Below are 22755 nucleotides of genomic sequence, written 5' to 3'. Positions count from 1 at the left end.
CGCACGGCAGTCCCTGTGAAAGGCATTAGAGACTTGGGGATCAGAACTGCACTTTCCTAAACCCGTATTATCCAGAGGTGAAATGAGCTCATAGGAAGGGCAAACCACTCAATTATGTTGTGCCTGATTAAATGCATCCTTTTGATGGGGTTAACTAGGTAGACCGTGTGCATCTAGTTAGCAGAAGTTTCAATAATTTACCACGCCAGTCTCTATGCAACGGTAAGACTCCATTTGAACTCTTGTTTGGAAGAAAGATGTTTATGCCTGATCTGCACACTCCCAGCCACTTCTCTATACAAGAGCAACTGCTGGTGACAGCACTGCTGACGGAATCCCTCCAGGTAGAAGCTGCTGAGGCCAACACTGAGACCACTCTCAAAGCAGGAGATTGGGTCCTGGAGAAGATCCATGATAAGACTCAGTCTGGCCCGTCCTACAGACCAGCAGTGCAAGTAATCAGAGTGAAAGGTCCCAGAACTACTGTCCTGCCCACAATACCACCCAAGGGTGGTACCAGGCAAGTTTCTGTAGATCACCCGAAACCCACGCCAGAAGGTTACTGCAATGTTTCCATGCAACCCTCCTCTTCCATTTGAGGAGCCTGCAGAAGAAGAGATGGAGATCTGACAAATGATGATGATTGGCGTTCAAGATGAGGAAGAATATGCCAATCTTGACAACTCCACAATTCAGGGAAGTACTGCAGGTCTGCCAATTTGGAAACGGAAAGCTTTTCTGGTTGCTAAAGTAATGAAAGAATTATTTTGAACAGACTTTCTGAAACGATGTTACATAATCCTGGCAGTATATTTCCTTCTACTGTGACTGAGCCTCACTGTGTTTCTCATCTCACTGACTTTGGGGCATTTTGTGAGCAAGGTTTCCAATCCACCTGCAAGCAAAGAAGTTTTTCCAAAGCCTTTAAGTTCTTCACACATGTTAGAGAAAAGAGAGCTCCAAGAGTCAGGAACTCCTGCCTCAATACAAATGTTTCCTCTGACCATGGGTCATGTGTGGATGCCATCATTTAAGACGTTTAATGGCCCAGCCAAGCAGCTGCAAGTTCACACTTTTTCTGTGATTGATAAATCCAGACTGTTTGCACCCAGAAATCCTGTGCCTAGAACACATAGAGCACTGTTAAGAAGTAGGATACAAACATTTGCGCAAAATGTGTTTGATGTTTTTGATGATGCTGAGGATCTCCATGAGATGGGGTCCCATGTGTGTTATGTGCGATATTACAATGCCTTTTTACTTGTGAAACGTGAGCCCATCCTATGGCCCAAACACACTTTTGGGAACACTGTGCAGTGCCTTTCCAAACCGGTAGTCCTGAAATCCAAGCACAGGTCCCATATATTTCACTGAGACCATACCAAGCAGGGGATTACATGTTTGAAAACCAGTGTAAATTTCCACGAGTGCCACATGATGCACAGCACATGTATGTTGCAGATTTAGTCGTTTTTGACAGAATACTTTTCAAACATGACCGAACAAACATAGCAGGAAACTGTCCCTTTGTGGTCTACTTTGGGTCAACAGATATGGCAAATCAAAGGTGTTCGCATTTTAGACATGGCATGTAGATTCCCACATTTGATGTATTTTTAAAATTGTATGCAGTTCCAGACCACCTGCAGTAATAGGAACTGGAGCTTCTTCCCTGAATGGAAGAGGGAAGAAGGTGAGTTCTGGAGTGCGTCCCATAGAGAAGATAAAGAACGCAATGGCACCCAGCATATTACCTATGCATCAGGGAGGCCTGTATTATCGGCGGTTCAAGCAAATTAATGCAATAAAAGAAAAGCAGGAACTCGTGTGGGCCCATACAGGGCTTGACATTCCCATAACACTTCCCTGACACAAGCTATGTCCATAGGTAAGCTGTGCCAAGGAATGCTTTCACAGTATCACCCAAGTGAGGTGATGCAATCTCTAGACAACTTCATGAAAGAAGACAATTGGACAGCTATCATGCAGCCAGCTACTGTTCCGAGGTGCACACAGAGTGGGCATGTCAGGAGACCAGCTACCTGCACCACCTCTGACCCTAGAGTACCTTGTGAGGTAAAATGGGCACTTGGTCAGAAGCAATAATACAAATCCTGCAGACTGAAAGTGAGGCAGTGCGGCTAGGATTACATGCATCATATTATAACGATCAAGTGCTTGAGTAGGGCTTCTATGCGCTAAGAGATGTCATTACAGATCTAGTGGGATTGGTTCAAAATGACCTGTCTATGATAAGAAGTGACCAAGAAGCCGCAATAAGTCTTTCTGTAGTAACAGATTTTCTGGACACTCTTAGCAGAGGAGTCCCAGATTGGAATGTAATTTCATGACCGGAACAAATAAATGCACTTAACTTGTCCAAGGTTGCAATATGCCAGGCAATGTCGGGCTCTACGTTCTTGTTGCTTAGCGTACTTACAAAATGTTTTGCAGCATCATCTGCCTGGGTTCCAGACTTGACTAATTGGATTTTTCATGGTGTGTTAAATATTCCCCTTCTGACGACAGCTTCCATGGTATGTCGGGAACTGCATTCCTGGGGTAATGTGAACTTGGCTAATGACACTTGGATCAGTAAAGAGTGTATTGTGCCTTATTCACATGCATGCGTGTCACCTTCAAGTTCTGAAATAACACTGTATTCATTATGTGAATGCAAAGGCTCCACTCGCATAGTTTGCGTGCATGCTGGGCCAGTGAATTCCTGTGACAGTAACACTAAATGCACAATTCATGTTGCACCAATTGCATTTTTACCACAATCAAGTATACAGCTTATTTAATGGCTCATATCTGGTGCAATGCAGTGAGTCATGTTGTCATGTTGCCATTGGGGTACCAGCCCACATTACTGAGAGTACACAAGTTAAGTGCTGTGGGTTTATTCTGAATCCACCCAAGCCATCACAATTCAGATTCCTACACTCACCGAGTTTCAAATTAAGACAATTAGAATATCCAAAATTTAGCTTGCATATGGCACAAATGCAAAATGTGTCTAGAGTCTTACCTTGAGGCACACACTGCAGTGGTCAAACAGATTGCATCTCTACTAGCCTCCGAAGACACAAAGGAAGAGGCCACACACTCTTTAATTCACAGCTCACAGTTAATTGGCATGAATACTGTTTTTTCTGTGTTTATAGTGGCTGCCACAAAAGCTCTTCGAAAAGGGCTGACCGCGCTGGACATGTTCATTAAAACACTGACTTATTCGCCAAGTGCTTTGGGTGGTGGACTGCTGCTAATATTTGGAATCTCTCTTTTATGTCATCTATAGACACTGAATTATGAATGCTTGCAACATGAAGCGCCTTGAAGCAACTCGTTTTTGGTTCAGAGCAGAGCTATGCAGATGCCTTGGGTACCAGCAATGGGCTCAATTTTAAAAATATTTTATTTTCTAATTTCTCAGGAAGAAGGCAACGGTATAAGCTATCGCCAGATGCATAGTGTGTGCCAAGGAATCACTTTTTTCTAACAATGTGGGGGTCAGAGTCTCAGCAGGATAGCTCAGGTCCAACGTGCTTGCCTTGGAAGCAAGACGACATGGAGCAACACAGGTTTGATCCCCGGGTCCGCGCTTAGAAACCTCTGGGTATTAAGCATGTTATAAATAATTTATCGTATCATCCAGACTTGCATTGTGGCATACCAGACTGGTCAAAACATTGTCGATGCACAGAGACGTGTGGGGCATCCAGAGATTCTTCCCTCAAGTGTTCTACTGTGATTTCCTTGATACCCCACCGGAAGCCACAGTTCGCCATGGGCAAAACAGAAAGGTGATGGCTGGAAGGTTTTGAATTAATCATAACCACAGGCAAAGCTCTGGGCAACCCTCCAGATCATTGTTTTTCAGCCAGAGCTTTGCCTGTGGTTATGATTAATTCAAAACCTTCCAGCCATCACCTTTCTGTTTTGCTAAAGTCACCCCAAGTGGGACGTGTATGTCCAGACGTGGGTCCCGAGTCTGCCGGGCCTAGAGACCCAAGCTACTCCTCACTGATGACGCCCAACAAGGCTGAAACATGTCTGGGGATGCTTGTGGTCTCGTGCAGAAGGGATGTGACCTAGCAGTTCGGGCTGGACTACCACTTTGGGGGTGGGGCCATGCCTGATTTGCATATGGTCTTTCCCCTTCTGTAATGGCTTGGCAGGTGAAGAACGATGGTCTGGAGGGTTGCACAGAGCAATGCCAGAGGGTAAGATTAATTCTAAACCTTGCAGCCATCACTTCTTGTGTTTTGCTACGGTTCGCCATGGGAGCATGTCAAGGAAAAGGAAACTGCTCAGAGAATGACAAAAGCGACGACTATGTCCTGATGTCTCCCATGAGCCCAACGGTTGTATACTAATTGACCTTTTCACAATTGACCTCAGGAGAGTTGACCTAATTTAGAAGGTCAATTAGGACATATATGCGGGGGGAAACCCCCTGCAATCCCCCCACCCAATCCCCTTATATTATTTATATTCCAAAACCAATTCAATACATATATAAAATAACTAAAATAATATAAAGGTCAATTGTGCAGAAGGTCAATTAAGACCACTATAATTAGGTCAATTGTGCAAAAGGTCAATTGTAAAAGGTCAATTTGGGTAATACCGAGCCCAATACACCTACAAGGGCAACAGCTGAGCATCCTGTCACAAAGCCTGATTCAATCTGGACACAAGATGAAACATGCCTACTCTCAAACCCTGAGTCCCAGGGAGCTTCCACAGTCGAGACAAGTGATGTATACCTCTGGTTGCAGGAGTGCATGGCATAATGAGCCAATGCCCATGTCTTTGCAGAAATCTGACATTCACATTTTGTTTCCTTGACCATTTTGCTTCCTAACACACATCAAAAGAATGTTAGCAGCAAACCCTGAGTTCAAAAAGCCTAAAATTCTGCAAAATCTGCCACTGCTAGCATCACAATCGGGGTCCACAGAACTGAAAATATACTGCATTATACCTCAAGGTACACGTTTGTGCACACGGCATACGTACGTATTGGATGACCTACACTTGCAAATCACTGTGGGTAACAGAGGCAATCACATTTTGGTCTACTTGAAAGAACACCAATTTAAACTGTGGACGGTTTACACGTGTGGTCACACGCTCAAGATCACTCAGTCCAGAGCACATTGGGTCAAAAAGTCAGGCGCCCAGCTATGCTGGTTAATTGCTAATGTATTCTCAAACAATCCCATGTCTTACCTTGAAACTATTGCTAGTAAGGAGTTTGAATTAACCCGAATCCCTTCCATTAAATACATGCATTCATTAATACATTCTTAGCTAGTTCCAGTAACAATATATTGGATTTATCCTGAATACCTCTGCGTGAAATACATGTATTCATGTATGCTTGTGTTGGCCATAACCGCTAACTGTTTTAAAGTGTGACGCATTTATTCATTTGATTATTTGTAGAACCTTCAATATGTTTCTAGGCGCTCATGTATTCACCCTGCAACTCATTTACTTTTGCATGCATTAATCATTCCTCACCATTGCTAGGATGTGTATGCTTTATTTTTGCCACCAATATAGGTGTCCTGTTTTGCAAAAATAGCTCCTAGAAGATTTAGTGATAGCTTCACAGTGTTACAGATCTTTGATCTATGACAACTGTCTTGAGAGCGGTGACATGAACCCAGACTAATGCAAGACAGCTTTTTCATAGCCTAATGTCCATTTTTTGTATATCTCATGTGACCTGCAGCCATTGATAACCATTAAAGCAATGAAAAATGTTTATCAATCATACAGTGCAGAAGGTTAATGTGCACACTTGCTGAACACATATTCTTAGGCTCGACAAGACCACTGATGTCCAGGAAGCAGTGCTTTCCTGTTCTGGCAGATGAGCAGACCACAAATGACAGCTAGCAGCCTGTTTTAACTCCACACCATTAGGTGTGAGTTTTGACTTCACACCATTAGGTGTTGAGAGCAGCCGTTTTGACCTCACAGGTGGAAGTGTTATATCTGATAAAGATTCAAGAACAGGAAATTGACAGACACGAACAAGAAGCATCGTGCATGTTTGTGCGGGCAAGGCGTATACAGTACAGTGGAGGCATTCACTGAATGGATGCAGAGCTCTCACTGAAAAGTGCAAAAACCCACCTAATGTTTTACATAGGAGAATGAACACACTAATCCCTAGGCCTAACTGTTTAAATAGCGGATATGACAATGCACACATGCAGGGAAACCATGTCCCTTCATGGTATCCAGTTAAATTGTCAAAAAATGTCTTCGAATGACAAATATGTCAAACATTTTACTGAATTATTTTTTCTTCGACTGTATTCTTTTTTAATTTACATGTTTTCTTGTTGTTTCACAAGTAAAAAAAAAAGGGGGGGTTTTCGGTGACATGTTTTCGACATTATGGCATTCGAAAAAATGTCATTCGAAATACTCACTAGGAACTAGGAACCTCCCTTCATACATATAAAGCCCAAGCACAAAAAAGGGAAAAGGAGGAAGCCCAGCAGCCAGTCCATTCAGGCCGGAGGGGTTGGGAGGAGTGCAGAGCACAGCCGCAGCAGCATAGGACAGAAATCGCCAGGCTCAGCTAAGCAGAACTTGTCAACCCAAGAAGGAGCAGTTTCATTTGAAGCACACTCCGCTTTAAATGTGAGCGTCTGGTGGGGGCTTGCTGTATGCATGGAGACTGATGGCGTGTAGTGTAGTGTAGCATAGCTTCATAAGACATAAAAGTTATATATGCCCTTAAACTAAAACCACCACTTGTTCTATTATTTATCTATTCAAACATACTCTTTGCCCACATGGAAATCTTGTTCATAGGTGTGATGTTATGTTATATCTGCTTTTGCTTTAGCTTGTTCAGTGAAAATAAGAAAGCTCAGGAAATGAGGGTAGGGGGGTCATATTAAATGCATTAACATAATAACTCCTGTGTGAAGTGTATGGTTCAGAGTAATGTGTCTGAGTAATGAGTGGCATCTCTTTGAGTCCAAGAACCTTACAATTCCTGGCTGTATATGTTTAATCATGTTGATAAGCACATGAACATAGGCATGCCTGTCTTTTAGCGCTGAGGCACAGCCTAGGGTGAGTGTTGACATGAGTGACTGATGACCAGGGGTCTTCTTTCACAGCCTCAAACGAGGTGGAGATAAGAGACTCATGGTCCTGCCTAAATGCTAGGCAATCGAGCCAGAATTGTGAAGATTAGCATTGCATCACATCTAGACAGAATTGTGAAGATTAGCATTGCATCACATCTAGACTGAATTCTAATACTAGCTTGCGTCATATCTAGACAGAATTGTGAATGTCATCTTACATCACATCTAGATAGAATTGTAAAGATTAGCTTGTGTAACACCTCGACAGAATTGTGAATGTCAGCTTACATCACATCTAGATAGAATTGTAAAGATTAGCATTGCACCACATCTGCACAGGATTGAGAAGATTAGCATGCGTCACTTCTAGATAGCGATGCCACTAGCTAACCCCACTAAGCAATCTCACCCCTCTGCATACACATCGCAAACTCTACACAAATACAACCATACCTCCAAAGCACTACAAACCGCACACACTTCACTACATCCCAACAACAAATCATACCACACATAGCTTTGCACAACAACATATGATGGCTACCAACCAAAAAGCACACCTACGCTCGGGGACTAAGCTCAGGGAACGGTGTTAACTGCACTGAGGCTGCCAACAGCACATCACAGCTATCTTGCTCTTTTTCCCACTCAACCTTACTAAGCCATCCCGCCCTCTTTCCTTTTCAGATCCACCAGAGCGCCAGGAGACCACTCCGGTGGTGATGGTGTGCGGTATAAATATCCTTTAACATAACATAGCTTTTCAACTCTCTGATGACTCTTTGCTGGTTCAGTCCCATTGTTCATAGAAAGAGGTCTCAGTGAACTTTATTAGTAGATGTCTGGACCTGCTGAAAGTCCAGTCCTATTCTCCAACAGCTTTGCTTTATACAGACAATCCTACCTCTGGCCAAGATGTTGTAGGGATTTTTGTCATTGCATTTGGTCACAGCCACAGATCGTGCCATTTGTGTATTCGGAAGCCCCAAGGAACATGCTACTCATTCTTGTCCCCATCTACTCGGGACACATACCCACCTTTCATTGGCCTGCACCTTCCGACGCTGGTTCATGTTGTCCATCACAAGACCTGTGCTCCCCTGTATAAAAGCAGACCAACTCTGTTGCATGTTGGGATGCTGGTTTTTGTGTAATGTTATCATCATTGACCCATCAGGAGCACAGCCACAATGCACTGGGGAATTATCAGGAAGTCTGCACTAATCTGACATCAGGTCCAACTTCCATAATGGAAGGAAGGCCTTTGGATGCTCATTCCTGCCCAGAGCGCAAGGTGGAAGGGGTAAGGAGATGATGCACTGGGTAGACTAATTTCTGATGTTACGCAGTAGCTGCTGAGGGTAAAGAGTAACATCGTGTTCCCGGGACAAGTATTGGCGATGCATCTAATTGGCCGGTTTCTTTTTTGCAGGGTCTTCCACAAGTGAGCGGTCCAGGGCAGGACATAGCATTCACCACTGGCCTGCAGAGCTTGTACACTGCTATTACTACACAGGAAGTGCAGGCACAACAGCTCAAAGAATCAGGTAAGCACAGGGGCTGACGCCCACAATCTTCAAATGGTTGCAACCTGTTCTGGGGGGATATCTGTCCAAGGTGATTGAGCATGTCAATAAAATCTGCAATGGTCACTATCATTGGAAAACCACCATAACTGGGCAACACAATGCAATGCGTATTGTGCCACCTAGGCCAGGGCAAACATGCTGATCAGTGCACTCCCTGCATGACTTGAGCAGCGAAACTGAGCTAAAGAAGAAAAGTACCCAAAACTGATTAGGGTCACTAAAAATGTAAAGTGCGGGTCAAGAAAAACATAAATGACAGCTTAATAACTACAAAAAGTACATTGAAGACACTGCACCACTACTTCATGACACTTGAACATTAACTCTGATATGCTTCTGATGTTAACTTATATGTAAATGAACATATGTATCAGAGACATGGCATAAGTACTAGGACGAGAACAGTGGTACTGTACTAAGAGGACCATTAAGTAACGAGTTAATTACCTCCATGTCCCTTTTACTCGTCCCATAGAGATACAAATACTTGAATTGGTCTGGGGACCTAAGAAAACCAGATTGATTACTGCACGCCAAGTGGATGTATTGATACAGATTAAAACTATAAACTCAACTAGTAGCTGATTGCCGGACCTCCCACCCCAATCCCGAAGAGCCGGGAAGAGGAGTCTCTGGCCTGGAGTCAGTAGGGACGGGGAAACGGCATGGCGGAAGCTGAGATGCAGATGTTTCATGATGGAGGTGCAAGTATATTTTCTTTAGAAACCATAGCTGGTGAATTCTTTTGGTTTTGGTTGGTTAAGACTTGATTGCTGCCCTACCTACTTTTTGAAGAAGTATGCCCTGAGCCTCTGCTATGCTACCTGGAAACACTTTACATAAGAGCAGAGGAGTGTGGGAATTGGAGTGATTCAGAGGCTGTAGCACTTAAATATCTACACAGTGGGACCCCGGAGGCTTTCCTTACCTCTATTGAACCCTCCAACTGTAACACAATGTAATCTGTATGAAAAGCAGACACACTGCCCAAATATTCTGGAAGGGCCTTTCTGGCATTCAAGCAAATGCCACTAGTACTTTGACTCAGTTGCAGGCCTCTAACAAATGATGGGACCACATGATCCGTGGCCCTTCTGGAGGTCAGAGACACTGCTGGGCATTAGTGTTGGATCGTAGCGGACATTGACCGTGCTGGCTGATAAATCCAGCATCCAGCAGCTCAGTGGGGGAGAATCTAACTGAACCATTTCTACAGGCTGATGCGATGGCAATGCCAAAGCAATCCAAGAGATGAGATGCACGGATTACAGATGTTTGAAAAGGTGAGAATGAAGACGTGAAAGAACGGGCTGCAGAAACCGAAGAAGGCTAAGGCATCCCCACGGGAAGCATGATAATCGCGAAACCTCTGCACAGCTTGTGACCCTGTGGATACGGTTCTTTTACCCCTCCTTGTGGTCTCGGATATTTAGTAATTTATATACAGGAGGAACAATGCTCTTTTGATCACAAAAGAACCTACAATAGGTAAGACATCAGATTTGACGGGAAGCAGTGAGCTTCTTGCAATGGGGTGAGTTTAAGGGACGTTCTGACCAAGTTGTGGATGGGAGTAAATGGAACAGTCACCGGGGACAATACATAAGTACACATACATAGATTAAGGACAATGGACATTTTTTAAGTGCAGGTAGGCGCGACGGCCAGCTGTGCTCGGATGTGACCATGATGGGTGAAGTGCTAGAGTGGAGGCAGAGGAAGTGAGTGACAGTAGGTAGGTTAGAGGGGAGGGAAAAATGTTAGCTAGGACGCAAATGAGAGGTAGGTTAAGAGGATAACTCGGAGGCAAGGATATAGGCTTTTAGTTTTGTTTTGAGCAAATCCATGTGGACTGTTTCTCGGATGTCTGGGGCAAGAGCGTTCCATGCAAGTGGAGCAAGAAGAGAGAAAGAGCACAAGTGAGAGGAAGCAGAGGGAGTGTGAGGGGCCACAAGGATAGTTGAGGCAGAGTCACGATTAGGAGAAGGCTTGTAGAGTTGAATAGAGGAAAATAGATACAGTGGTGCCTTACTCAAATCTGTCCACGGTACCAGGACAAGAAGTTAAAATCTGGCCCTGTTTTGCATCATCAGCAATCCAGCCTGGTGATGGTATGAGGAAGTCAGAGTGTAGTGAGGGAATTCAAAGAGAGTCCAGGTAGCGAAGTGCATAATCTTGTTGAGAGAACAGAAAACATAGATGGGGAGACCAAAGAGGATACTGGCACAGTAGTCCATTTTAGAGAAGACGAGGGGTTAAGTGATGCTTGGCGTTGTTGAAAGTAAGGCGGTGCCTGATTTTCCTAATATTTAGGAGGTTGAGGCGACGTGCTGTTCCAGTTTTGGAGATGAAAGTAGCGAAGGTGTGAGAAAGGTCATAAATGATGCTGAAATTTCTATCTGAAGAAGAGTAGGCGAAAGTTTCAACTGGGAACTGGATAGGCAGAGGAGGAGATGGTAGAGAGCTTTTGGCAGGGAGGTAGAGTACCTCTGTTTTGCTAGAGTTCAACATCACAGAGTGCAAAGCTATCCAATATTTAATGGCAGACAGACAGTTGGAAATATTGATAGAGAGATGAGATGAGTGTTCAGGAAAAGATTAGATGATTTGTGGTGCCGTCTGCGAAGAGTTGGTACGAGAGCCCCTAAGGAGGAGATTAGTACTCTAAGAGCAGAGGTGTAGAGTGTAAAAAGGAGTGGACCCAAGACAGAGCCTTGTGGAACACCAACAATTAGAGGAGCGAGTTCAGAGGTGGTGTTGCTCCAGGAGACAGAGAAATGGTGAGGTGTGAGGTAGGATTGAATCCAGGCAAGGGCTTGATGGTGAATCCCAAGAAGAAAGATCGTATTAAGGAGATCAGAGTGTCAAAGGCAGCAGACAGGTCAAGAAGAATTCAGATAGAGGATAGGTTGGAGTGCTTAGCATAGGCAATGAAGTTGGACACATTCATGAGAGCAGTTTCAGTGGAGTGACGGGAGCGGAAACCTGCTTGTAGGGGGGTCTCGAAGGTTGTGGAAGTCTAAGAAATGATTACGATGGTTGAACACAACCCTTTCGAGCATTTTAGAGTAGTGCAGAAGGAGAGACACAGGGTGAAAGTTAGCCGGTACGTTTGGGTCTAACCCAAGGTTTTTTTGTCGGAGAGGGATGACTGTGGCTGTTATGTCAACAGAGGGAAAGCAGGCAGAGTCGAAGGACAGGTTGAAGAGTTCCGCTAAGTGAGCGGCCACTAACGGGGCAATAGGCTTGACTATGAGAAAGGGCCTCATTACACGGATGGCGGAGAACGATGGCGCTATTAGCGCCATGGTTCATGCCGGTAAAATACCAGAACCGCCTTGGCGGAAAGGGGAATTACCACCCCATTCCAAGGTTGGGGAGGCGGTAATTCCCCCTTCCACCATTGCCCTTCCCCATTCCCATTTTTGCCCCATAGGGCATAATGGGTATGGGTAAGGCGCTAATTACGGTACCGCAAATTGCGGTACCGTAATTAGCTCCCTGGGTCCCTTCGCAGGTTGGTTTTTAACGCCTGCAAAAAGCAGGCGTTAAATTCCCCAACCCGCAAAGGGACCTCGTAGTAAGGCAGTACGGATTTACCAGTAAAATACCGGTAAACCCTTACCGCCATCTGTGTAATGAGGCCCAAAGTCTCTAATTATGGAAATCTTTACAGCAAAGTATTCAGTGAGATCATTAGCTGAGTGGAGTTGATAGTCATTGACTTAGGGGAAGTGAGTTTAGGGTGCCCTGTACCCGTTGAGGATGGTTGGCATGAGGTTTAAGTAGAATTACCTTTTGCTCTTTGAAGAATGGCCTTGAGAGTGCTCTTGGCAGAGTGGCAGAGTTGCATGTACTCATACGTGTGGGTGCGCCGATGGATATCTGTGAGGAGAGAGCGTATGAATGGGATGACCCATGGCTGAGAATGCTGAAACTCAGGGATGAAAGTAAGCAGTGGAAAGTGAGAGGCGAGTGAGTAGGGATTGGAAGCTGAAGAAGCCAGTCTTGCTGAAAGAGGCATTGTTTGTGAAGGAGGAGAGTGAGAACTGTAGATCGGAGCGAAAGGGGGGAATGACAGAAGGTTTACATTTCCTTTTAGTAATAAGTGAAGCAACACGTGGCGAGGAAAGATCAGAAGGTGGAAAGGAGTTCGTAGAAACAATTGAGTGATCAGATATGGATGGTGTGACAGTGGTATTAGTGGCTGAGAGAGAGGTGGAGATGAATAAGAGATCCAAAGAGTTACCCTCTGTGTGGGTAGGTAGTTTATGGAAAGAGTGGAGAGCTTGATCACTAAAAAAAGACTGAAGGTCAGATTTCTGCAAAATGGTTAGAGAAAGTTAAAGTCACCTAAGAGAATGAGGTGATGTTTAGTGGAAAGAGAATCAAGGAGTTGCCCAAGAGCATCAAATAATGGTCCAGTGGAACCAGGAGGGGCATAGATGGAGATGATCTGAAACGAGTAAGGCAGAGAAATAGTAGAGATGGTGCATTCAAAAGAGGTAGGAAAGGGCTTGGCATTGTGAAGCATTGAGGTGGTAAGAGATTAGGTGTCTGACGCCTCCACCTCTGCCAGTCGGTAGAGTGTGAATGAAGGATAGTTTGGGGTCATGTAGGGCTGCCTGAGTGGCAGCGGCAGATGGAGAAATCCAGGTTTCAGTGGTAGCAAGAAGGTCTAGGGGAAGAGAGCTGGAGTGAAAGTAGTCTGGGATATAGGAAGTTTTGTTGCATACAGTTGATGAGTTAAGGAAGAATATAGAAGTTGGATAGATGTTAGAGGAGGTAAGGTTAGCTTGTCAGCTTTGTTTGTTGGAAGGGGGGTGGAAGAGAGATGGAGTAGTGGAAGTTTCGAGTTGTGAAAGGGATGGGAAAAAAATGAAGTTATTGCATGATTGGAGAAAGCGTAGGGAGAGATGAGGAGGAGAAGGACTGAATACATTATGACAGTATTGCGGGAGCTGGGGTTGCTCACAGGTGCAGGTCTATGCAAATAGTTGTTTGAGTGGAGTTTTGGAGTTTGATTTGAAGTTGATTGTGTGCTGCATGCAAGGCAGTTTTGTGGCAACTTGTGGCAAACAGGGGCTTACAGGGAACACAGAATGAAATGGAGAAAGGTTATTGTTGCAACCCTTGGCTCTCTCTTCCCTATGCTATCTGTAGCCATCTTGACGTTTTGGGTATATCACTCTGTATGGGGTTTGTTTTAGTCTCTTTTGCCCACCCCGGGGTCTCTACTTTCTCACCCCACCTTTTGGATCGCGCCTCTTCTAACCAACATTGGGGTCTCAGGTTTCTCACCCCACCTTGGGGTTTTGTTTTTTCTTCCCCACCATGGGGTCTCGAGTTTCTCAACCCGCTTTGGGGTTTTGAGTCTTCTTCTGCACCCTAGGATCTCCGGTTTCCCACTCACCATTCCCCTCTCTTGGCGTTGCATACCTAGTGCAGCTTGCCCTTTTCTCCAGCAGTCTCAGGGTCTCCTTATGTCTGTTCTTCATTCGCCGGCGGTCATAGTCCCATGTTGCTCCTTTGCGTGGAGCCTCTCCGGCTCCTAGACTGGCAGGTTCGTCTCCGTTTTGCAGGCCCGCGTGAACAAGGACATCACAGTCACATAGGAAATATGGGGAACACCATCACAGATGGAAATAGGCTGTTGTAGTCCTGAACACAAGGAAGGCACAGCCTTGGGGCAAAGATGAGCTGTTGTATCCCTGGATGTTTATTTATTTTTTCGATTTATTATGCACCGGAACCCGCAGGCATCAGAGTGCAACATATATAACGCATACAGGTACAACAGACTTACAATTAAACAAACAGTAACGTCCTGAGACGTTTCCTAAAAGTGAGCATGTTCTCTTCCATGCGCAACTCTGGCGGAAGCTTGTTCCAAACCAACGCAGCGTGTACTATAAATGGGCAGCCATTGCCTCTAACTCATTACTTCTAGGCTGGATCAATAACATCATAAAGTCGCTAGACTGAGTAACTCTGGTACATAACAGGAGCATAGCCACAGAGGAAAACTGAGGCGAATATTTCAACAATGCCACGCCAATGAGAGATAAGAGAACTAACCTGTGGCAGATTGGAGGTTTGAAGCCATTTTAAAAGAGGATGTAAATAGTTAGACAATGTACGTTCTGGGTACAGTGACATGGCCAGATGTGTACATACTATGACTAACCTAGTTGCATTTAGGCTTATGATGAGGGCAGACTGCAGCTGCCAATGTTGTTTAGAAGAGACAATGTTGTGGGTTAAACAGGAATTAGTAGAAAGAATACTGGGGTCCAAGGAAGGTGTGATTAGGAGCCTGCCCAAGGTTCTTTTGTTTGGGGGGGTTGCTCTGCAGGGGCATCCATTATCTTCCTCAACAAATAGGGGAACCACTGCTGGGGGAAATGTACATAGTGGACTGTGCTATGAAGGATGTCTTGATATTAGCCTGTTGTTTTTCATAGAAGTGCACGCATAAGCTAACTCCCCCTGTGTACTGTGACTTATTTTTCATCTGGAACCAGGTTTGGGCCCCATCTCCTGTCCTGATACCTTTTACTTTGCAAGTTCCTCAGTGCCCCTTCCTCTCCAGCTGGTCTGCGAGGGTGGGGATGGGTTCCTGAGTGGTCCCTTTCTGGCCTGTGTAAATGAATCTGCACACTTGCCCGGGCCAGGACCAGACAATCTATGGGCTACAAACAGAATGCACAGTAATGAAGCTGTACACTGTTTATTAACCCAGGTTATTGGGAGAGGTCTGCATCCTTTGGCTCTCAAGATATTCTGGACTACAAATCCACTTTGAATGGATTGTGTCCTCCAATGTATTCCACATCTTTGACATGTAATATCCACAGCTGTGTACTTTGGAAACTTTTTTGGCAGAGGACGTCCTGCGTCGATGGGGTTGGGTCGATGTCCCTCGAAGGCATCCATCGAGAGTGACGTCACCGGATGTTATAAATAGGACACACGGCACCTGTAGTCTCAGTTCTGTTTTTTCAGCAAACATGTTTGCTTCGGAGTCTCGGCGCACTTTGTGTATTCCTCGTGAACATGTCTTCTTCTTCGACCCCTCTGACTCCGCGGTCTGGCTTTAAGACTTGCCAGGACTGCAAGTCTAAGATGTCGATTACGGACCGGCATCGTATTTGTTTGTGGTGCCTGGGCAAGAGTCATGACACCGACGACTGTTACAAATGCCAGTCGCTGACTGCTAAGGCCTCGCGGGAGCATAAGGGGAAGCTACAGGTAGGTAGGGGTTCTAAACCCAGGTAGTCTCATAAAACTTCTAAGGGACTGTCCACCAACGGGTCGATAGGCAACTCTTTTTAATCGGAAGGAGTCCCGGGGATCTCGGTCCCAGAGTGGTTCCCGCCATTCGTACTCCTCGTCTCGGCATTCCAGGAAGCGTCATCACCGGTCGCCTTCCCCATCGTCCTTGGAGGATGGCGCCGCAAGGAAAGTGGCTTATCCTACTAAGTCCGCAACTCCAGAGGAATGGGCAGCCTTCAGGGAGCAGATGCAGGCGATTTTCTAATCCCAGGGCACAGTTCCGTCCGCGCCTTCAGAAGAAGCCGGCGGGGAACGGCCTCGGTCTGTGGCTCTTGCGCCTTCGAGGTCCCGTTCGGACAAGGTTCAGGTGGATCACCAGAGACGTGCTTCCAGATCTCGGTCCTTGTCCCCAGCGAGACCGCAGAAGTCTGGTAAGGGCTCGAAGTCGGCGTCGGCACCGTGTCTGTCGGATACGGATGTCGAAGCTTTGCCTTCGCATCAACATTGGGCGCCATTGTTGGCGTTGATGGCGAAGCCATCAGCGCCCTCAACGCCTTCGGGGCCTTTTGGCCGGAATTTGCCGATGGAGGTCCCTGGTACTGTGGATCCTCCAAGGAAGGCTACTTCCAAGTCTCTGAGGCCTGTTAAGGGTTCCAGTCCCTCCTCTGTCCCGAGGCAGGAGAGGATGACATCTATAAGGATGAGTACAGGTCAGATTTAGATTTTCACCATGTTGAGCCGGTCTTTTCTGGGGACAGTCAGTTGGAAGAGTTACAGTAATCTCTACATGATGCCAGTGGCTTGGACACTTCTCCTGAGGTGGAGTGTGGCAGACCTGAGACTGGGGCCACCTCGAGGCAGGCACATACCCTACCATCCCCCCTGATAGGGATGACAAATGCTTCGATGGTTGGGCATGAAAGGTGTTTTCTGCAGGGTTTATGGCGCTGAAGTCAGCCAACTCCACTTGTGCCTTAGCAAGATTTTCACACACTCTGTGGAATTGTTTTTCCCTAGCGGCTGAGCATATTCTCAAAGGGGAAGAAAGGCATGAGTTCCTTGCTATCGTGCAGGATGGCAAGGATGCCACGTGTGAATCCCTTCAGTCGGGTTTGGACACGGCCAATGGTGTTAGCCGGTCCATGGCTGCGAGCATCGTTTTACGCAAATTTGCATGGTTGCGGAAGTCGGGTTTTGCTCCAGATGTGCAAGCCTGTCTTTTGAACATGCCCTTTGATGGTGCACATTTGTTTGGCAGCAAGGCTGACGAGAGCCTTGAGAGGTTGCAGACCTCAAAAGCTGCAGCGAAATCTTTGAGCACAGCTGTGCGTCAACCTCCGCCTTTTTTTCGTCCTAGGGGACAGCAGTAGAGGGGAGGTTCTTTTCGTTACTACTCCTCCTTTGTTAGAACGAGAGGAGCCGCCAGTCAAAGTGGTCAGCGTAAAAGTACCTTTGGTGGTCGGGGAAATAGGGGTGCCAAAGCCGCTCAGACAGCTACCTCTTTGCCATCAGGCACTGCCGCAGCCGCTCCAAGACAATCATGAGGCCATGTTCCATTGTTCGCCGGTTGGGGGCAGTCTCAGCATCTCGAAGAGTGGCAAGCTACTACTTCGGATGTGTGGGTTCTGGATACAATAGCCTCCCTTCCTAAAGCGGCCTCACGACAATCCACTGGGGAATCTCTCTTTGAAGCTTCCAGATCCGCTCCTTGTGCAGGAAATCTTGACCCTGCTGGAGAAAGGCGCTATAGAAATGCTGCCCATAGCGGAGAGGAACAAGGGATGATACTCCCCATATTTTTTGATTCCAAAGAAAGACTGGGTATTGAGACCCATCTTGGACTTGCGTTGGTTGAACAAACTTCTCAGGAAGGACAAGTTCAAGATGGTCACTCTTTCTCAGGTCCTCCAGGCCCTTCAACTTCAGGATTGGTTGGTGTCTCTGGACCTACAGGATACTTCCTTTCATGTGCCGATTTATCCGAAGCACAGAAAGTACCTGAGGTTTGCGGCTGGCGACTGTCACTTTCAGTTTTGGGTCCTGCCATTCGGATTGACCTCTGCCCGAGGGTCTTCACCAAGCTAATCGTGGTGGTGGCAGCGTATCTCAGGCGAGGGGGGATTCACGTTTACCCCTACCTGGACGACTGGTTGATCCGTGCATGTTCTCCCGAGCAAGCGATGGATCATCTCGGTCTCACCTGCTGCTCCCCCCAAAAGCTTTGCTTCTCCCTCAATTTCGAGAAGTTGCATCTGACACCTTCCCATCAGCTCCAGTACATCAGAGCTGTGTTGGACACGTCCTTGGAGAAGTACTCGCCTCCCAAGGTGAGGGCTCATCACATTGTGCAGATGGTGGACAAGTTTCAACATGCCCAGAGTCTCCCAGCCTTCGAATTCTTAAGGTTGCTCGGCCTCATGGCATCCTGCATTTTTCTGTCTGGTGCTATAGGCAAGACTGAGGATGAGATCCCTGCAATGGGTCCTCAAGATGGAGTGGTCACAATTCTCAGGCAAGATGTCGGATCCCGTTCAGTTTCCCATCGGTCTCACAGGATCTGTTCTGGTGGGCCAATGAGGGGAACCTGATGAAGAGGGAGCCGTTTTGGCAACCGTGGCCGGTGGTGACAGTATCAACGGATGCTTCCTTCACAGGATGGGGAGCTAATGCTGAAGATTTGACCGCCAGTGGACTTTGGTCTCAGTCGGAGTCCAAACTCCACATCAACCCGTTAGAGCTGAGGGCCATCAGGCTGGCCCTGAAGGCTTTTCTGCCGTCTGTGCGGGTGAAGTGTGTCCTGATCATGACAGACAATACAGTGGCCATGCACTACCTCAACAAAAAAGGGGGGGATCTCTCCCATTGTGCGGAGAGGCGATGCAGCTCGGGTTCTGGGCAAGCCAGCAGGGAATATCACTCTCGACAGTTCATCTGGCCGGAGAGGAAAATGCGCTGGCAGACGCTTTGAGCAGGCAGAGCACAGTCTCTCTCGAGTGGGAGTTGGCTCAGGAAGTCCTTCTGGAGATCTCTGCCCTTTAGGGAACCGCACAAGTGAATCTCTTTGCGACCAGTGCCAACTGGAAGTGCGAGAGATTCTGCTCAAGGGAAGATCCTCAAAGAGGAGCCTTAGGAGACGCATTCGTCATGGATTAGTCACTCCACTTCTGTACGCATTTCCTCCGGTCCCCGTCATTCCTCATATTTTAAGGAGGTTGCAGAGGTTCGGATCCCACATCATCCTCATTGCTCCGGATTGGGCCAGGAGATCGTGGTACCCGGACCTTCTAGAAAAGTCCATCTGTCCTCCACGCCGTCTTCCCTACCGAGAGCAACTGCTCTCGCATGAGGGAAGGTTGGGTTCTCCATCCAGAGGTCAGGACTCTCAACCTTCACGCTTGGTATCTGAAAGGTTGAGGTATAAGGATTGGGACCTCCCGGATGACGTGATGGAGGTGTTGCTTTCGGCCAGGCGGCTAGCAACAAAATCCCTGTACCGTTGGCATTGGCGTATGTTTTGCGACTGGTGCGAGGACACAATTTTGATCCTTTTCTGTGTTCCGTTCCCATGGTTCTATCTTTCTTGCTTTCCTTGGCCCACAGGGGCCTTCAAGTAGGTACAATTAAAGGTTACCTGGGAGCGCTGTCTATCTTCAAGCGCTCATCTTAAGAATGTTCTTATTTTAAGATTCATTTGATTTCCCAATTTCTTAAATGGCTCACTAATGTGTTCCCACTGTCCCCGTTTCAGGTGCCGGTTTGGGATCTGAATTTGGTCTTGAAATTCCTGATGGGTGCTCCATTTGAACCTTTACACTCTTGTACTTTGAGACTGTTGTCTTTCAAGACTGTGTTCTTGGTTGCGGTTACATCCGCTCGCAGAGTGAGTGAATTGCAGACACTTTCATCTAAGCCGCCCTTTACGGTGTTCCACAAGGATAGGGTTGTACTGAGGGTACGTCCTTCCTTTCTACCTAAGGTAGTATCTGAATTTAATTTAAGCCAGAAGGTGGTTCTTCCGTCTTTCTATCCTCCTTCTCATTCTGGTAAGGAAGGGGAGCGACTCCATAGGTTGGACCCTAGGAGAGCTCTGAGCTTTTATATTTCTAGGATGACCAGGGTCAGAGTTGAAACCTAACTCTTTGTAGGATATGCTGGACACCGATTGGGCCAGGCTGTTACCAAACCGACCTTGTCCAGGTGGATTATCCTCACCATTACTGAATATTAGCGATTGGCGGGCAAGGTCCCTCCTGAAGGGTTGCAAGCTCATTCCACTAGGGGCGTGGCTACTTCTACAGCCCTACAGCGGGGAGTTCATATTAGGAATATTTGTGACACAGCCACATGGGCTTCTATCCACACCTTTGTCAAACATTACTCCCTGGATATGCTCCATGGTCATGATATGGCCTTTGGTAAGGTGGTTATTTATTCTGCCATCTGATTGGGTAATCTAAATTCTTTTCCCTCCATTTTCTGGTACTGCTTTGGGAGTTTCTCAAAGATGTGGAATACGTTGGAGTACACAATCCATTCAAAAGAACAAGTTACTTACCAACTAGTAACGTTCTTTCGAATGGATGTTCTTCCAACGTATTCCACATCGCCCTCCCAGCCAGCACCTGTGTAGAATTTCCTATGCCATTGCAGCTTACCCTCAAGTCAAGCAGGCATCAGATATGTGCATGTCACACGTTATGGAGGAAAAAAGGACACTATGGCTGCCGTGCGTCCGATATATAACATCCAGTGATGTCGCCCTCGACAGAGGCCTTCGAGGGACATCGATCCGACGCCATCAATGCAGGACACCCTCTGCCGAAAACGTTTCCGAAGTACACAGCTGTGGACATTACATGTCAAGGATGTGGCATACATTGGAGGAACATACAGTCGAAAGAACGTTACCAGTTGGTAAGTAACTTGTTCATCTGCCCTTTTCAATGCAGCCAATGGTGATGGATCATGGAAGTCATAATCAAAAACATCTGGAAATCCGCAGGGGGAGTAAGGGAATCCCCCCCCCCCCATATCTCCCAAAACAGTAAGGGGTGACGTGGGTTAAGGTGTACAGTTGAGGAAAGCTCAGTGTCTCGAGGCTGAATGATGATCTTCCCAGGTTGCCTTCTCTCATATACAGTCTCCTGGATATGACACCCATCTAGCTTCTTAGCTTCTCCTACTGGCATGCACTTGCCTTTGTGGACATGTTTGACATTGATATTTTCAACCTTCAGCTACGGGTCTCTTTGGGGCCTTTGTGTTCTGTTCTGGTCTGGTCGCTCCAAGAAAGCTCTTGGTTCTCAAGTGGGGCTGCTGCTTCCCAGCAACCCCTAGTGTGTCCTTGCTCTGGTCTCTTCCAGCAAGCACTTGAGTTCCCTCTGTCTAGTCTCGCCAGTGTTCGGGCTGTTCCCCTGGACGTCGCTGTCCCTGTCTTGGAGCACTGTGCTCTTTTATAATGCCTCTGATGAGACAATTAAGCATGTGTTTGGTTATTCCTTTTCTTTATCCCTTTACTGTGCCATGATTGGCTATGCCCTCTTCCTTTGTTCTATCCACAGGCGTTTCAACTTTCCACTTTAAGAATATCAAGCTGTCTTGCTGCATAATCTCCCTTCTGATAGTTGCACTTAATATGTGCATAGCAGTGGCTGTCGGAACCAGCAGTTCATTAACAAATAATCCTATAGGGAGACGGACATCCCTGCTGCTTTCTTTCCTATGTAAATATGACTTGGCTCCAGTGACTGTATATCTGTAAAAAGTACTTCTGTCTGTAAATATGATTGCCTGCATAGTTGTTTCCTCTATGATTCTCATTGTTCTTGCCTGTAAGGTGATTTGTAACCCACCTCAACCGCTGTTTTTTTGGATCTTTTTGTATTGTCTCAGTAACCTACCATGTACCGAAGTATAAGCGCCCAGATACCCTTGGGTGGGGTGCGCTATACATTAAATAAACTAAACAAAACTAAAGGCTGAGACCAGACTTGCTTCCATACAGCTGTGGAGAAACGGGTTAGGAAACCAACATAGTGTTCCTGTCGCAAAGTATTGACCCTTGTTAGGGATCGACTGCGGTTTGAGTGCCTGGTGCGCAGCACTACATTAGATGGAGGTTGCTGTGGTGTCTGTGGTTGGCAAGGAATGCCTGAGACTAGATCTCCCGTGATTTTCTGCATCAGCACCACAGCTGGCACTGATGTCATCGTGCAACTTATACCTGGCCAATCGGAGGAGAAACGCAGTGCAGGCTTAACTCTTCGGTATAAGAAGGGCAAGATAGGACACTGCAGCACTTCTCAATGAAGGAAAAGCCGTAAATAACGGCATTGTGGTGTGCAAGAAATTCTGATCCCTACTCATGTTGCTCCGGCTGAATTGTTGCTAATCCCGCGCCAGTCAGCAAAGGGATTGTTTCCCACAATTGCAATGGCCGTGCCCATGGGCAGTCATAAAGTCCTCATATTCCACCTTGACCGTCTATTTGGGGAGTCTTAGCACAAATGTTTCCCTTTCTTAAACCGAGTGTCAGATATGAAGTAGTGTCAAATGTCAAATTTCCTTTCATTAACTGTTTCAAATTGTTAATGATGGTGTGATAAATGGACTCCCACTATGTTCCCTCTGAGCTGTGTGCATGTGCGCTTGCCCATCTTTCCACCGGGTGCCACTCAGAGGTGTATTGGCAGCGCACACGGGCCATTATCACTTTCACAAGCATTCCTGATGTTGAAGTTACTGGGGTGACCTGCTGTTTGCTT

The 22755-nt window shown here is 46.5% G+C and overlaps 1 protein-coding gene across 1 annotated transcript in view; it reads left to right on the top strand.

The window, feature by feature from the left end:
* Positions 1-22755, top strand: part of NHEJ1 (non-homologous end joining factor 1) — a 1209243-nt gene that overhangs the window by 1036347 nt on the left and 150141 nt on the right. Inside the window, exon 6 of the mRNA XM_069616866.1 lies at positions 8560-8674. Coding sequence (XP_069472967.1) covers positions 8560-8674 — 115 coding nt within the window. The remainder of the gene's footprint in view (positions 1-8559; positions 8675-22755) is intronic.

Source organism: Ambystoma mexicanum, chromosome 9 (assembly GCF_040938575.1).
Source record: "Ambystoma mexicanum isolate Mex_15411 chromosome 9, UKY_AmexF1_1, whole genome shotgun sequence".
In the NCBI taxonomy this organism is placed as follows: domain Eukaryota; kingdom Metazoa; phylum Chordata; class Amphibia; order Caudata; family Ambystomatidae; genus Ambystoma; species Ambystoma mexicanum.
This window is presented reverse-complemented; position numbering and strand designations above follow the sequence as displayed.